A 16,876-nucleotide genomic window follows, 5' to 3' on the forward strand; every position below is an offset into this window, starting at 1 on the left:
TATCCTGCTGAAAAGTATTGTTTGTGTAGCCACAGATATAGTTTATAGCTTCTTGCAATGGGACTCCATTACTGTTCAAAAACAATTAACAAAACTTGTTAGTCTACAGCCATGCTCTATATTTAACATTACATTTACCAGGTTCTTTATCTTAGTTTAGCGTGTTAGCATGCAATCATTTGGTAATTAGCACTAAACACAAAGCTGCTGAGGCTGATGGGAATGTCATTCATTTTGTAGGTATTTGATCATAACCCAAAATATTGGGCAAATTAAAATGTTGACCTGATGATGGCACTAGATGAAAAGTCTGGAGATCACTGAGGCTATTCTGTTCAGATTCATCCTCTGGCGACCATGAATGTCAGTACCATAGACTATATAAAATATAGACAAAGTCTGCGTGACGTCACCCATATGTTTCTAAAGAGCCAAGATGTAAGATGTAGCTCAAAGTGGGCAGCTCTCAGTGGCTCTGGCCATCGCCATCTTGGCAGTGCCTGAAGTCGCCTAACTCCCAGCTGATCCAAAAATGGGCAGAGAGGTGGAGCGTGGATGGAGCTGAGGTGGGCCAAATTATACCTCCAGCCTCCTGTGACGGTACCCACCTGTCAGTCAAAGCGGCACACCCTTAATTATGCATATCTTTAAGCCTTAATATAATTTAAACAGATAAGTTAAAAAATAAAAAATAAAAATAAAATCATCCCCCATACAGTTGTAATGAAGGGGAAAATTAGCTATAGATACCAAAACCGTTTTTTGTAGCAGGCTGTAAATGTTTATTTCTGCGGTAATGTTGGGCATTTTAACTTGGGGGTTTATGGATATTAGTCTATATCCACGATGTTTCACTTCCGGGATTGCTCCGTTGCCGCCCGGAATTCCGCCAAATTTCACTCTTTTTCGGACGGATATCTGGTACCTTTCGCTTTCTTTGTGTTGGAATTTTAAACTCCGGTGTATTATAAGGACTATGGTTAAATGCTCCTCAGATCTCTGCAGGGTAAATCGAGACAGCTAGCTAGACTATCTGTCCAATCTGAATTTTCTGTTGCACGACTAAAACAACCTTTGAACATTCATATGTTCTACCAAAACAAGTTCCTTCCCGAGGCTAATTTGCAGCGGCTTAGTGACGTCCATGACAACTGTGATTGGTTTAAAGAAATGGCAAAGCGAGACTATTGGGGATTGATTCACTTTGGAAGCCAGCCTCAAGTGGCAATTGGAGGAACTGCAGTTTTTGGCACTTACTTTTGAGCACCGGAGGTAGCCGTTGGTCAGTACCCAGTTTCAGTCAGTTACATTCAATAGTTGTTGATATGCTGCTAGCATGGCTAAAAACTATTAAACACACAGAAAAAAACATAAGGTTGGACTGCGTGACATTTGTTGTTAGAATTAAAAAATTGCACTTGTGGAGTTGTTTCAAATTGAACGTTTGTTGTAATGAAGATACACATTTGACCAAGTGCAGTTGTGTGGCTCTGTTTTTGGTAGTTTTTTTTTATGATAATATACAGTAGTTCCACGGGGCAGAGGTATAAGATACATCAGGCTTTGGACACCGACAATACTTGTTAGTAGGATTAATTAATTGTGTTTATGTGTCTGTTAATATCAAGAAAATTATCATTTAACTGCCAGATATTCTGTTAGTTCAGAGTCTCTGCTCAAGTCAACAAGATGCTATAAAGTTTGCCAAAATGCAGTATAATTTATAAGGTCACAATAGGTCACTGCAGCAATCTTTTTAAGTGTTTAAACTCACTCTGTTACATAACATAATGGTTTGCTTTTAATTCTGCAGTACGTGGTACAGCACAGGCCTTTTTCTCTCTAGGCACAGACAGGAGCAACCCATTACAGATGCGTTTTCTGCTGTTTTTCTAAAGCCTCTTCTGGCTGTTAAGCATGCTGACACTGAAAATGAGGTACAGTAATGGCTAGTGCCAACATAAGCCAATTGCACGTTTAGCTCCACCCACATTGAGCCACTCCTCGATCTGTGTACTGCAGTCAGGGCTTACTCGACATAAGTGCAAGTAAGTGTCTGAGTGGGCTCTATGCAGGTTTATTTTTCTCCTGGACACTAATTAATTATTAACAGACTATTCAAGCATGGCTTTAGGCAAGCCCCTCTGAATTTATACAAGTCTATATCACTCAGGGTGCCTAATCAGGATTTTGACACACACTCTGAAGGCTGGGTCATGACCGAAAGAACGAGATCCATGGGTTTCCTCAGGAGAGTGGCTGGCGTCTCCCTTAGAGATAAGATGAGAAGCTCAGTCATCCGTGAGGAGCTCGGAGTAGAGCCGCTGCTCCTTTGCATTGAAAGAAGCCAGTTGAGGTGGTTCGAGCATCTGGTAAGGATGTCCCCTGGGTGCCTCCCTAGGGAGGTGTTCCAGGCACGTCCAGCTGGGAGGAGGCCTCGGGGAAGACCCAGGACTAGGTGGAGGGATTATATCTCCAACCTGGCCTGGGAACGCCTCGGGATCCCCCAGTCAGAGCTGGTTAATGTTGCTCGGGAAAGGGAAGTTTGGGGTCCCCTGCTGGAGCTGCTCCCCCCACGACCCGACACCGGATAAGCGGACGAAGATGGATGGATGAATGGACTCTAAAGCACTTTGGATTCAGTGTCTGGGCTCATGGGCTGGAGGAAATATTAAGACCATGACCAATGGAGAATAAGTTCAGTAGCTCTCAATTTCATTCAGCAAATATATGGAAAGAGGGAGAAAAAGCTATTTGCTTTTTATAATAAGAAGTCTGGATGATTCTACATTTCAGAAAAAACACCTTCACAAATCTTCCCTGCATTCTTTCAGCCATGATGAGCCAAATGCATTTACTCTGTAAAATAATGGTATAGAAACAATGTTTTCCTCTGTTATGCGATGGTGTGACTGAGGTTGTGAATATAGGAAGTGCTGATGCAAGTGAATCATAGCTGTTTCTCTTCAGCTGACTCAGGTTTGGTACCATTAGTTAAGCTGGCAAGATCGGCGAAAGAGAAGGAAACTAATTTAGGCTCAAGCTTAACATGAGCCTATACACTGTCCATTAGCCTCAGACAAACACTGGCATTACACTCCTTTCCTATTGCTTTACATTAAATACTCAGGCAATTATTTTCTGTACTTATGTTTGATATAATCATCCAAGAAAAAAAGCCCAATGAGCTTCATTTGTGGGAGTTTTTGTAATTGTCCTTTAAATCTACCAGCCATTTTCATATTATACCAACATTTGCAGCATCTTGAGCCTACCCAGAGTAGTTTTATTCTCCCTGAAACAAGTTTCCTTTTTATTTTTAGAGAACTATAAAAAAAAAAAAAGAGATGGCAACTTTTTTTTGCAACTTTCACTGTCCACTGGTGCAATCAGTAAAACATCAAAAGTAACATGCAGCCTTAAAGTTAGGTAAACTACAACAATATCAACAACACACCAGTATTTCAGAGATTCCACCTGTGGCTACATATCCTAAAAATTTACAAGTTATGTACATTAGCCAAGCTAATATTTATGTATCGACTCCAATATGTACAATGTGATTCAAGTGAGTCTACTTGAGCAAGGAGTGAGATAAAAACATGTATGCATGCTAAATGTTTGACACTTAATCTATGTTATCAATGCTGAATTAACTGCTACAAAGGAAAGGTACTGGCAATGGTACCGCTGGACATTTTAATCGTGTTATCAAGTGCGATATTGTGGCAAGCTAATGCTTGTTGGATCACTCTTAAGAGAAGAAATGACAGCTTTTTATTATTTCCTATACACTTTCACCCATTCCAAAATATTATTAAATTAATATTAATTAACAACACCTGCTAATTAATTCCTGTTGCTTTTTGAAAATTAAACTTGTCCTTGTCCTTGCATTTGCCCTCTATGAAGAATGTTTACAATGTTTCCTCCTAAAATAGGAACCTATGTATTTGTCATTGCACCTTAATTTAATGTGACATTTTTTGTTCAGGATCTTGCTGCTGATCATTGTTCTTTAAAAAGCCTTTTTAATCGAGTTTGCTCCATCATGACAGAGCCATTTCAGAGATACTTTGTCACAGCCAAGTGCCTGCTATTGAAACTGAATTGATTTTCGGTATGTTCTAGGCATTCCCAAGAGCCAGAGCTATGATACCCATAAATCAATAATGCTCTTATTTTTTTCCTCAATGCAATTCTCTTTGATAATGTGATTATATATTAGTGCATATGCCACGGAATGTACACCTGTCCTGAGCCAGATTTAAAATCAATTTATTTCATATAAAGCATTTCCTGGCAAGATATACGCCATGTGTTGCTGGATAATTTTAATTTAAATAGGCTACTGTGGATTTCAGTATCAATATGTCTTTCCAAAGTCTATTTCAATTTCATTAGTTCCATGGAAAGCTTTTAATCAGAGTATATATTTGTGTGCTTTGTGTGTCCTTCAAGAGTGTCCCTCTTGCAGCACAGCAAAACAATATATAGCCTATTTTCTAACGTTAAAGAACGTAAATAATATCAAAATAACTTCAATTTCTATTCTTGCACAAAATATATAAATTCAAGCACTTTCAATGATCCATGACTATTTATGTATAATTTTACAAATTTTTAAGGCCTTGATTTTTTTCCCTCAAATTCACAAACTTTCAAGTATTTTAAAGACCCGTGGGAACCATGATGTATTTGCAAAGCAAACATATTTTTGAAGAACGCACATAGAATTAATAAAAAAAAACAGTTATTATTCCAGCATAATGGAGGGACTTTTTGAAATAGAAGGGATAATGTAACATTTATGTGATGTGATTTGCTGATTGATTCGGTAATTCGCTTTTGCTTACAGACAGAGATCTGTGATAAAAGTGTAGAAATGAATACTATGCTGTACTCATTAGCATGAACAGTGATGCCACAGTCAGTACACAGAATCTCCAAATACTTTATATAAATCCTTCCCAAACAAAAGACATGAAGTCTTGTTACCTGCTACCACTGAGCTGTCAAATTGTTTCACACAGGAGAGCAAAACAAAAGAATATTTTCAAAGGATGGATGCCTTGAGCAGTCAAATCTAACTAGGTAGGTATTCCCCTTAGACACAATTACTTTGTGATACTTCAAAGAGTTGCCAAGCTGTCATTGCTGAGTCAGAAGCTACACCTACTAGGCTCTCCTATTAACAACACTGAGACAAATCACTACAAATGTGTCCGTTTGCTCCCTGCTAAATATTCTTTTGACTTTAATACTCAAATTTTCCATCTTTAGTTATTGTTCTATATACATATAAGCACCAGACTTAGCACTGACCTGAGTCCTGACCTGGCATTTAAGTGTAATGTGCAGCCTGACATCAACTCTAGAGCTCACTGTGCAATGGGAAGACACAATCAAAACATTGGTTGGGATTTTTTCCCAAGTTTTTCCTAATACAACCCTTACATGTCATAAGTACAGTAGGTTGAAAGAGTGGGACACTGTAATCCACACTAGCTGAGAAGTGATACAGAGCAACTACAGTGTGAAAGATGAGAGCGAAAATCTATAGCAAAACTGCAATCTATAGTTCAGTCGAAGTTAATATGAAGCTTCAGCAGTCAATTAGTCGAATCAAGTGAATATATTTATCCTGGCAGTCGTGTGTAGGTTTATTGCCAGTGTTTTGTTCCGGTAACAAACGTACATTCTACTACGTAGAAGTATCCCTCCACTGCTGCCCTAGAAGAAGATCTCATTTCTGAGGGTTTTTTTTGAGACTTGTGAGAGGCTTGCACTGCTTGCCCTTATATCCGTTGTTTTGCTTGAGAAGTGGCCAGTGCCAAGTTAGCCTGACCCACAGTCAGAGTGGCCACAATTATGAGAATAAGAAAAATAACATATGTTTCCTTATAACATATAAATATCAAGCACTTTTCTGTGACTTGAACTAAGTAATTTTTTTTATTAAACTGTGGTGTACTCCTTCCCTCTCTCAACTCACATTCCCTTGGATACTACTACAGTACCAAGACTTTAAAAACATGGCACTATAATTGACCCCGGAATGTCTCCAACAACCATCATGCAAAGACAGCTAACAATCTGGCATACTGGGCCAGTTTCTTGACAACTTGATTCACTAAAAAAGGCAATTTGGAAGAGTGGCGCTCTGGAAGAGTTCCATCCATGCGGGATAAGAGATAGTTTGGAGAGTGGAAATAAGGCCCATAGTCAATCCACTTAAAGGAGGATTAATGCTACAGGATTGATTTGTGGTAATGCCCACCGCATTTTCTGATTACTACAATTTTATGTTAAATGGCATAACAGTCATGAGAGATAAAGGGAGTGTCCACTTTTGCCAGTCCTTACTGACTTAATGTGAGCTTAAGGTCTTTCATTATCAGGAAATCCAGTAAAGTAGCTCTGCAACTAACAGTTGTGACCGCTCTACCACTGGTAGAGCGGTCGCCTGCTAATCGGAAGGTTGGTGGTTCGTCCCATGTCGAAGTGCCCTTGGGCAAGACACTGAACCCCGAATTGCCCCCAATGCTGCGCATCGGAGTGTAAATGTGTGTGAATGTTTATATGATGAGCAGGTGGCACATGTACAGCAGCCTCGGCCAATGTGTATGAATGTGTGTGAATGGTGAATGATTCCTGTACTATGTAAAAGCGCTTTGAGTAGTCGTTAAGACTAGAAAAGCGCTATATAAAAACTGATTTTGTCTATTGGACTGCATATTAATGCCCAATGTATGTGTTGTCCCTTCCAATCAAATTAAGGGAAGGACTACATGTTCAGTACTCAGTATTTAGTGTTTACAGTAGTTTAGGAGTCTGTGTTGACTGCAACTGTCCCGTCTGTGCTCTCTCTCTTAGATGACCCCACTGTGCAGGGCCTGGACAAGTCCCGGCATCTACAAACAGGAGAGATGATCATAATTGTGGTGGTCTTGCTCATGTGGGCAGGTAGGTTTGCAGACTGGGTGAGGTAAATAATAATTCAGTCTTAAGCAAAATAAATCAAAGGGAAAGAAGAGGAAAAACAATTTAAAGTATGATAAAGAACAATACATGAACATTTGAAGGCATAATGTTCCACAAACGTACCGACTGAACTAACGTTAGCTTGCTAATATATGACCTGTTTAGATTAAGAGTATAGAGGCAATGGGGCAATGTGGTATTTCTTCATAGATGCATATACAACTAAAACAAAGTCATACACATATACAAATGTTCAGCAGTTAAGATATATAGTTTGCCCCCTAAACTGTTATTTTAGGAAGTAACAGCTTGCTGCAATTACTTCCTGTTTACGTAAGTGATTGCTTTTAAACTAGACGCTAGATGTTTCCTAGCAACCAATTTACACAATGCTAAGGTCTTCACTGTACTGTAGCTAATTACATTTACTAGTGTAATATATTATAAGCAATATAATATACTGTCTGTATACTAAGCTCCTTTGTGCTGTCACAGTAGCACAAATCTCAATGTCTCTTCTATCTTTTAAGAATGATTAATAGCCTCATTCAATATGATCTCATATTTATAAATCTAATGCAGAGCACAAGATGTTCTTGATCAGTTGTTGTCAGTGGTGAAATTACGATAAAGCCTAATAAATAAGCTAAAAGAAAAGTGAGAACTGTAACTTGGTTGAATTTGTTGTTATTGTCATTTATTGTCAGCTTAGCTGATATAGACTAATGGTGCACACAGATGTTTTACACTGTAGATTATCTTATAGTTACATCAATACATCGACACACTAATCAATAATTCACTAATCAATGGACAGTCATCCAGAACAATGCCTAGAGGGTCCATATTAAGTGGAAGTTAAAGTCCCAAAACATGAGTACAATAAGTCTGACTGACAAATAAATCCGCCAACTGTGAAAGTCGCGTCTTTTTTTAGGCTTTTTTGCAACAGTGATGTCAAACCAACATCACGCTTTTCTGAGCACTCTCTGCATCTAAGCTCTCCATTCATGTAAGAGTTTCTACTCCTTTGAGGGAGTGTGCTGAATAATGAAATGTTGAGGCACAATGAGAAGTGGCATATCTGACAGGCTGCCATGAGTGGGGTTCCCACTCCCGAACAACAGAGTGAGATGTTAAATAATACTAATGAGAGAAATCAAAGTAGCTCAGATGCTGTAAAGAGTGGGACTAAAAGAACAAAAAACCCTGCCAAATTTGCAGAGTAGCTGAGGTTTTTGCAGATATCTTGAGGAAAATGTCCCATTAAAATAACATGACAGTAAACTGCAATGTAATCCGTTTTATGCAGACAAATCATTTCTAAAATTACACAAACACTGCTGTAATTTCACCACGAAATGAACCACTGGAAATGCCTACGAATGGCTCTGTTGATCTCTGCTACAGATACAATGACATGTAGCTGCAATATTGCACTACTTACTGTACATGATGCATAAATAATAATTTGTTAATTAAATGAATTATGCTAAGCTTCTATTTCTCACAGCATCAGTACTTGTCATTACCAGGACCCCATACCACTGAATATTTAATGATGGCATTCTCATACAAATGTATAACCTCAGTGAAGCAAAGCCGTTAATTGTGAGCATACAGTCCTTCTCCAAACTGGAGGCCCAACTGCATCTGGCAGTTTGAATACTAAAGCAAAGTAAACTCCATGGAGAATTGGTGTCTTCCAAGCTTCCAGATAAAGGCACAGCCCTCACACTCCCATGGGAGCAGACTTCAATTTTTCACATGGCCTTTCAACATGCTTAGTTAGAGGAGGTAGTGACATGTCTGTGAGTGACAGTTGCCGCCTCATGACTGAATTCCATTCCTTGTTTGTTTGTGTTGCACATGTGCCCATCTCTCACCTCCCGGCAGCTGTTATTGCCCTGTTCTGCCGGCAGTATGACATCATCAAGGACAATGACTCCAGCAACAGTAAGGAGAAGGCCAAGCCGTCGTCAGAGAGGAGCACGCCGGAGCACCACAGTGGTGGGCTGCTGAGGAGCAAGGTGAGCGTTACTCCACTAAATAATACAGGCCCACATAAAGGCTCTTTCAACAGCTGTATATTTAAACAAACAGCATCTCTCACTACGGGGCATTGAGCCAGCACGTACAATTCCACGACCCAAAACTGCTAATGGATGTCAGGCATCATAATTCTTATATACACTTTTTAGTTTTTTATTGAGACGTGTCAAAATGTCTTCTTTTTGTTCTATGTTGTGCCGTTGCTGTTGTTCCTCCAGTGATTTACAACATTATTGTAATCTAATCTATGAACTCAGCCAACTCACACTGGCGTGAAGTGCCTACCTCTTTGGCTGGACATTGACATGATTACTGTCTGTCACGGAATCAGAGAATGTCTGACCCAAATGCAGAGACAGACAGGCAGTGTTGAGCTTGAGGATTTAATGAACAATAATCCATCCAAAACAAGTCCTGAAGAAAGCAGGCAAAATACAAAAACAGGAACAGGCAGAATCCCAAAAACAGGGACAGGCAAAATCCCCAAAACAGGAATCACAAAAATACCAGGAACACCAAGACCAACGGGGTAGACAACACACACTCTCACACGGAATACCATACACAGTACAATGACCTGACAACAGACAAAGGAAACACAGATACTAAATACAAGAGTTAACAAGCAAACAAGGGACAGGTGACACTAGGGCTAGGGAACAGGGGAAAGACATCAGGGCGGAGCAAACAATCACAAAGGTCGGGAAAACCAAAAGACAGGAAGTAAACAAGACAACACATAAGAGAACAGAGAGACGACACAATAAAACAGGAAATGGGAAAACCAACAGAAAACATGAAACCAACTAAACACAGAAACTTGACGAGACGTGACAGCACCCCTCCCTCAAGGAACAGCTACCAGACGGCCCTGAAATAACAAAACTAAATTGTCCACAGAATAAGCGGGACGAACAAAAGTCAACCCTGGAAGGGCGGAGGCAGGACAAGAGACCATGGGGCTCGGGAATTGAGGACAGTGGGGCTTGGGGACCAGGGGCTGCTGGCAGCCAGGCTCAGGGACAGAGACTGCGGGACGCGGCGAAGACGGAACACCTGTGGCGGCCAAGCAGGACGGCTAAGACTCTCTGGAGACCGGCAGCGAAGGCAGGAACCTTCTGGCGGCCGAGCACGACGGCGAAAACTCTCTGGAGGCCGTCAGCGAAGGCGAAATCCCTCTGGAGGCTGGCGGCGAAGGTGAAACCCCTCTGGCAGCCAAGCAGGTCGGCCAAGGCTAAAGAAAAGGCTGGAGCAGGGTCCTGAGGTGGGACAGCTGGACCAGGGTTCAGCAATAAGGCAACAGGAACAGGAGTTGGCCGAGACTCCAACAGAACACGGGGAGCAGGAGTCTCTGGATCGCCGGGTAATGGCAAAGTTTCTGAGGTGCCGTGCACCGTCACAGTTTCTGAAGTACCAGATAACAGCACAGTCTCTGATGTACCGGACAACAGCACAGTCTCTGAAGTACCGGGCATCGGCACAGTCTCTGAGGTGTCCAACATCGGCACAGTCCCTGAGGTGTCAAGCACTGGCACAGTCTCTGCGACAACGGTCAACAAAGGCTCTGGGAGACTGGTCAGCTGAGGCTCTAGAAGACTGGTCAGCTGAGGCTCCGGAAGACGGGTCAGCTGAGGCTCCGGAAGACAGGTCAGCTGAGGCTCTGGAAGACGGGTCAGCTGAGGTTCTGGACGGTGGGTCCGCTGAGGCTCTGGAAGGCGGGTCCGCTGAGGCTCTGGAAGGCGGGTCCGCTGAGGCTCTGGAAGGCTACATGTCAGCTGAGGCTCTGGAAGGCTGCACGTCAGCTGAAGTTCTGGAAGGCTACACATCAGCTGAGGTTCTGGAAGGCTGCATGTCAGCTAAGGTTCTGGAAGGCTGCACATCAGCTGAGGTTCTGGAAGGCTGCACGTCAGCTGGGGTTCTGGAAGGCTGCACGTCAGCTGGGGTTCTGGGAAGGCTGCACATCAGTTGGAGCTCTGGAAAGCTACGCATCAGTTGGGGTACTGGAAGACTGGTCTGCTGAGGTTCAGGAAGGCTGGTCCTCAGCTGGGGCTCTGGAAATCTGCACGTCAGCTGGAGCTCTGGAAGACTGGTCAGCTGAGGCTCCGGAAGACAGGTCAGCTGAGGCTCTGGAAGACGGGTCAGCTGAGGCTCTGGAAGACTGGTCAGCTGAGGTTCTGGACGGTGGGTCCGCTGAGGCTCTGGAAGGCGGGTCCGCTGAGGCTCTGGAAGGCTGCACGTCAGCTGAAGTTCTGGAAGGCAACACATCAGCTGAGGTTCTGGAAGGCTGCATGTCAGCTAAGGTTCTGGAAGGCTGCACATCAGCTGAGATTCTGGAAGGCTGCACGTCAGCTGGGGTTCTGGGAAGGCTGCACGTCAGTTGGAGCTCTGGAAAGCTACGCATCAGTTGGGGTACTGGAAGACTGGTCTGCTGAGGTTCAGGAAGGCTGGTCGTCAGCTGGGGCTCTGGAAAGCTGCACGTCAGCTGGGGCTCTGGAAGACTGGTCAGCTGAGACTTTGGGCCGCTGACAGCACGGGCTTGGGAACGCTGGACAGTACGGGCTTGAGATCGCTGCACAGCACGGGCTCTGGGCCTCTGTACAGCACGGGCTCGGGGCCGCTGCACAGCACGGGCTTGGGGCCGCTGGACAGCACGGGCTCTGGGCCTCTGTACAGCACGGGCTCGGGGCCGCTGCACAGCACGGGCTTGGGGCCGCTGGACAGCAAGGGCTAGAGTCGCTGGACAGCACGGGCTCGGGGCAGCTGGACAGCACGGGCTCTGGCTCACTGGACATCACGAGTTCTGGGCTGAAGAGAAGTTGAAGCGGGGCATGGCAATGGGAGTCATGTTGTCCTTTTCCCCGTCTACGGCCTCCACGGGTCCCACGGAAGATAGCCAGACAGGTACCCTCAAAGGACTGCTTGTAGTCGGGGGTGCCCGCTGAACAAGTAGCAGTTGAGCCAACAGACAGGAGTTCAGGGGAGCTGCTAATAGATGTACTGGACTTTTGTCTTCCAGCTTGAAGGCTGGCTGCTTTGGCCTCCTCAGTCTTTCTAGCACACATAGCAACATATTGGAATACAGTCATAAAAGTCTCTGGCTCTACTCCAGGTTGAGAAACGTCATTACTTGGAGAAGCAGGCAAAGGGGCAGACCAGGTCAAGAACAAAGATCCTGTAGCCAAAATGCTAGCAGACCGAGCAACAGGCAGGCTGGTGGGTCCTAACTGGCACGGAGATAGGCCGGGAATCCGATTAGGAGCATTTGTGGAGCTAACAGGATTGGATGAACTCAACCCATTAGCAGGTGGAGGAGCTGGAGTGGAAATGAAGCGGATAGCCCAGTTAGGAACAGAGTCCTTTAACCAACAGACAGGCAGTGTTGAGCTTGAGGATTTAATAAACAATAATCCATACAAAAAGAAAGCAGGCAAAATACAAAAACAGGAACAGGCAGAATCACAAAAAACGGAATCACAAAAACACCAGGAACACCGAGACCAACGGGGTAGACAAAATACACTCTCACATGGAATACCATACACAGTACAATGACCGGACAACAGACAAAGGAAACACAGATACTAAATACAAGAGTTAACAAGCAAACAAGGGACAGGTGACACTAGGGCTAGGGAACAGGGGAAAGACATCAGGGCGGAGCAAACAATCACAAAGGCGGGAAAACCAAAAGACAGGAAGTAAACAAGACAACAGAGAGACTACAAAATAAAACAGGAAATGGAAAACCAACAGAAACCATGAAGCCAACTAAACACAGAAACTTGTCACTGGAGACGGGACACTGTCATTTTGTAGGATGTATGTACATCTGCCTCTGCTGTACAAGTTGGAAAACAAAGAGCTCCAATATGCCAATGAATGTTGATGGATTTATCTGGAGATGATGCTTGATCAATAACTAAGATATTGCCCAGTGATGGTGTATGTAGCAGGTTCACATATACTTCTGCTGACCTACTACAACCTTCTCTCCTGTGCTTTACCCATCCTCACATTCTCATATAAAAATTGATTAACAGCAATCTGTTCCCATGATTAAAATGCAAGACATAAATTGACATTTATTTGATTAGCAAATGCAATTTGCATCTGGAGGCATGTAAATAATGATAATGTTTAATTAGAAAATATGTTTTCCTTTAAAGTAAAAAAACAAACATCTTTTATTAAACCAAGGACGATACCGTTAACACTGGTAGAGAAAAAAAGCTTGACTTTATTTTTTATTTTTTTTATTTGAATTATTCTTTGTCATTTACGTTGTATGTTGTAGACCATGCTATATGTAGACGCTTACCACTTTCTGGTACTGTACATAAATCGTCCAGTAAACATTACAGTTAACTGTTGAAACTTTACCTTAGTTTAATGCTTGAATTTACCTTTGCTGTATATAGACAGCACTGTTGCTGGAACACGTCTCGACCATATAGTTTATTTCTTAAGCTTGACCTTATATGTATACTGTATGGCAATTCATTTGAACCATTTCAGAGAAGAACTCTTGTAAAATATATACTGTTGTAAAATGCAACCTTTCTCTTAAAAAATGCGTCTTGCATTAAAAAAGCACCTAATGGAAATGGTTTCTTTTGCAGATGTCATCACAGAAATCTCCAAAGATACATTCCTCAACCGCAGTCTCCAGTACTTATAGAAAACATACAAGCAGCATGTCTGTTATGTAAAATACAGTACAGGCCAAAAGTTTGGACACACCTTCTCATTCAATGGGTTTCCTTTATTTTCATGACTATTTACATTGTAGATTCTCACTGAAGGCATCTCCTCTTAACAGTTGTTCTAGAGACGTGTCTGCTGCTAGAACTCTGTGTGGCATTCATCTGGTCTCTAATCTGAGCTGCTGTTAACTTGCGATTTCTGAGGCTGGTGACTCGGATGAATTTATCCTCAGCTGCAGAGGTGACTCTTGGTCTTCCTTTCCTGGGGCGGTCCTCATGTGAGCCAGTTTCGTTGTAGCACTTGATGGTTTTTGCGACTGCATTTGGGGACACATTTAAAGTTTCGCAATTTTCCGGACTGACTGACCTTCATTTGTTAAAGTAATGATGGCCACTCGTTTCTCTTTACTTAGCTGATTGGTTCTTGCCATAATATGAATTCTAACAGTTGTCCAATAGGGCTGTCGACTGTGTATCAACCTGACTTCTGCACAACACAACTGATGGTCCCAACCCCATTAATAAGGGAAAAAAATTCCACTAATTAACCCTGACAAGGCACACCTGTGAAGTGAAAACCATTTCAGGTGACTACCTCATGAAGCTCATTGAGAGAACACCAAGGGTTTGTAGCGCTATCAAAAAAGCAAAGGGTGGCTACTTTGAGGAATCTAAAATATAAGACACTTTTTTGTTAAGTACATAATTCCATATGTGTTCATTCATAGTTTTGATGCCTTCAGTGAGAATCTACAATGTAAATAGTCATGAAAATAAAGGAAATGCATTGAATGAGAAGGTGTGTCCAAACTTTTGGCCTGTACTGTATATGTTGCATGTGCTGTAATTATACAGAGTTGGTTTAAGATTGACACTATTGAACGCTCAGTGGTAAATTTAAGAATAGACAGGTCCATGTCTTGGAAAAATATAGACTTAAGTCAGAGGTGAAGCTTTGTGTGAGAAATGCCATTAAAAAGTACCAGCGGACAGATGTTTGCAGTCACAGCTCAGTAATGAGGTCATGGTCAATCAATAATTGAGGTCATTTGCATAGTGAGAGTTACCTCTGGCTGGGATTTAGCATAGAAACATATTGAGTTCTCTTTTTTTTTTAATTAGCTGAGGGACAATTGTAGGATTCCTCATTGTGTTGGCTTATCTCTCCTTCCAGTCCTCATTAGGTGGTCAGATTTTTACGCTAAGGTCGGTGGTTTAGCAAAACTCCTAAAAGGTGTTTAGTCTCACCACTGCTTGTGCGAGAGAGTGGATGTATGCAGACAGATCAGTGCCATATTTCTGTCAATTTAAAACATCTTCATGAAATAGTATTTGAAACTATAGATCTTGATTGTTTGAAACATATTATGTAAGAAATACACATACAGTATATATCTACTGTAAATTGTATGTATTTCTGATATTTCTTTGAATAAAATATTAGCTTTCCTTTTAAATGTTCCTCAATTCATACAAAACCAGGCTGTAAAAAAAGATGGGGGGGAAATATACCACTGAACAATCGTGTGAAATTTAACAATAAATACACCTTTCTTACTTTTTCACAATAACGATTTCTAAATCTTCTAGCGGTTAAAGTGGAATGCAGATTGTCTTCTAGCATTTAAATACGGTAATAATACCTGGGTTCATGGCTCCTCTGCCAGATACAGTATTGTTTACTGTAACAGTAACAGCGTATTTGTCTTCTATGATCAAAGCATGCCTTTATTGTAGAGGAGAAAGTAAAAATAATAATAATGATTTTTATCCTTTCTCTTACAGTTCCATCCTTCTGTGCCGTCTATCAACATCATCGAAGTTTGAGAAGAAGGAATTCCTCTCTCTCTAATACGATCAATGCATTTCCACCTTTCTCACTGATGAGTTAAAAAAACTGAAAACAGTGAAGTTTCTGAGGGTCATCATCAGTGAATAAGGTTGGCTGAGGCTGTCTTTGCTAAAGACATGCATGCACACAGTATTTATAGAAAAACACTATAAACTACAAGTGCACACCAATTCACATGACCCTACACACCCCAATACACACACACACACACACACACACACACACACACACACACACACACACACACAATACAGTAGCTAACAGAACCTACTCCTGCAGGTTGATAGTACATAAACTAATGATAACCCATGGTGCAGTTAACATTGAAGACTTTGCCAGGTGCTTAGTACGTTATTGCAATACAAAACACACAATCATCTCTGGGAGGCGGGGCTTCATGACTTTAAATACGCAGTGTATTTTTGATATTGGCATGTGCAATTAGACACCACATTCCCCTGTTATAGATAACTCAGCTCCAAATAAATCAACATTTTCCCATTGCAAATAGTGTTAATAAATGATATTGTCTCATCACAAATGTATTGTGATGCAGATTGTTAATAAGGAAAGAAAGAAAATACATGTATTCATTTGTAAGAACCACCATGACGATGTCATAACGTTTTCTAGTAATATTAAAATACCATTTGCTGGTCAACATTGTATTTTTTCATGTCATAAATAACGAACATTATGTCTGTACATAGTGCATTCATTTACTAAAGTTGCATGCAGGTCATTTGCCTGTAGAATAGCATTTGATGTGCATTCAAAGTTAGATGCCAAAAATCAAGTAATAAATAATGATTGCAGTCCTGTGAAGCTGTTCATGTTTTATTCTATTCTGCCAGCATTTAGAACAGGACGTTAACTTTCATCAGCCAGTGTTTCATTTCAGATCTCGTTCATTTTCCGACAATTATATTTTCTGAAGTGTAAAATAAATAATTTTTTGAATGTCCCATCACAAAGTTGCAGCTAATGTAATGTGATTTTTCTCACCGAAATGCTTCACTTCTAGCCTAGAAATCTAGACGCACCCTAGCGGCAGCAAAATTATTTTGCAGCCAGGGGGTCTAGGCACTCTCCGTTGACTTGCGAGCTGGAAAAACCAAACTCTGGTCAGGCCAATCACATCGTGTATATAGTAGGTGGGCGGGCTTAAATGGCGCACAAAATGCACTTTCACACACAAACTGCTCATCAACTGTCACAGAGATGCATTTTGTGCATTAAATGCTGGCTTGAGACTTACAGTACAATAGAAAAACTGCACTTCATG

At 41.7% G+C, this 16,876-nt stretch overlaps 1 protein-coding gene across 4 annotated transcripts in view; it reads left to right on the plus strand.

Moving 5' to 3' along the window:
- fndc4a (fibronectin type III domain containing 4a) overlaps nt 1-16,876 on the plus strand; it is a 33,971-nt gene that overhangs the window by 12,058 nt on the left and 5,037 nt on the right. For 2 of the 4 annotated variants that reach the window (XR_005637008.1, XR_005637007.1), the window contains exons 4-6: nt 6,877-6,966; nt 8,881-9,014; nt 15,525-15,679. Coding sequence is in view for 2 of the 4 variants with exons in the window: in XM_039782305.1 (XP_039638239.1) it covers nt 6,877-6,966; nt 8,881-9,014; nt 9,937-10,299 (587 nt within the window). In the remaining 2 variants the exon portion in view is untranslated. Of the gene's footprint in view, nt 1-6,876; nt 6,967-8,880; nt 9,015-9,936; nt 10,652-15,524; nt 16,417-16,876 lie in introns of those variants that run through there. The other 2 variants (XM_039782305.1, XM_039782306.1) reach the window with 2 other exon arrangements.

Source organism: Perca fluviatilis, chromosome 18 (assembly GCF_010015445.1).
Source record: "Perca fluviatilis chromosome 18, GENO_Pfluv_1.0, whole genome shotgun sequence".
NCBI lineage: Eukaryota > Metazoa > Chordata > Actinopteri > Perciformes > Percidae > Perca > Perca fluviatilis.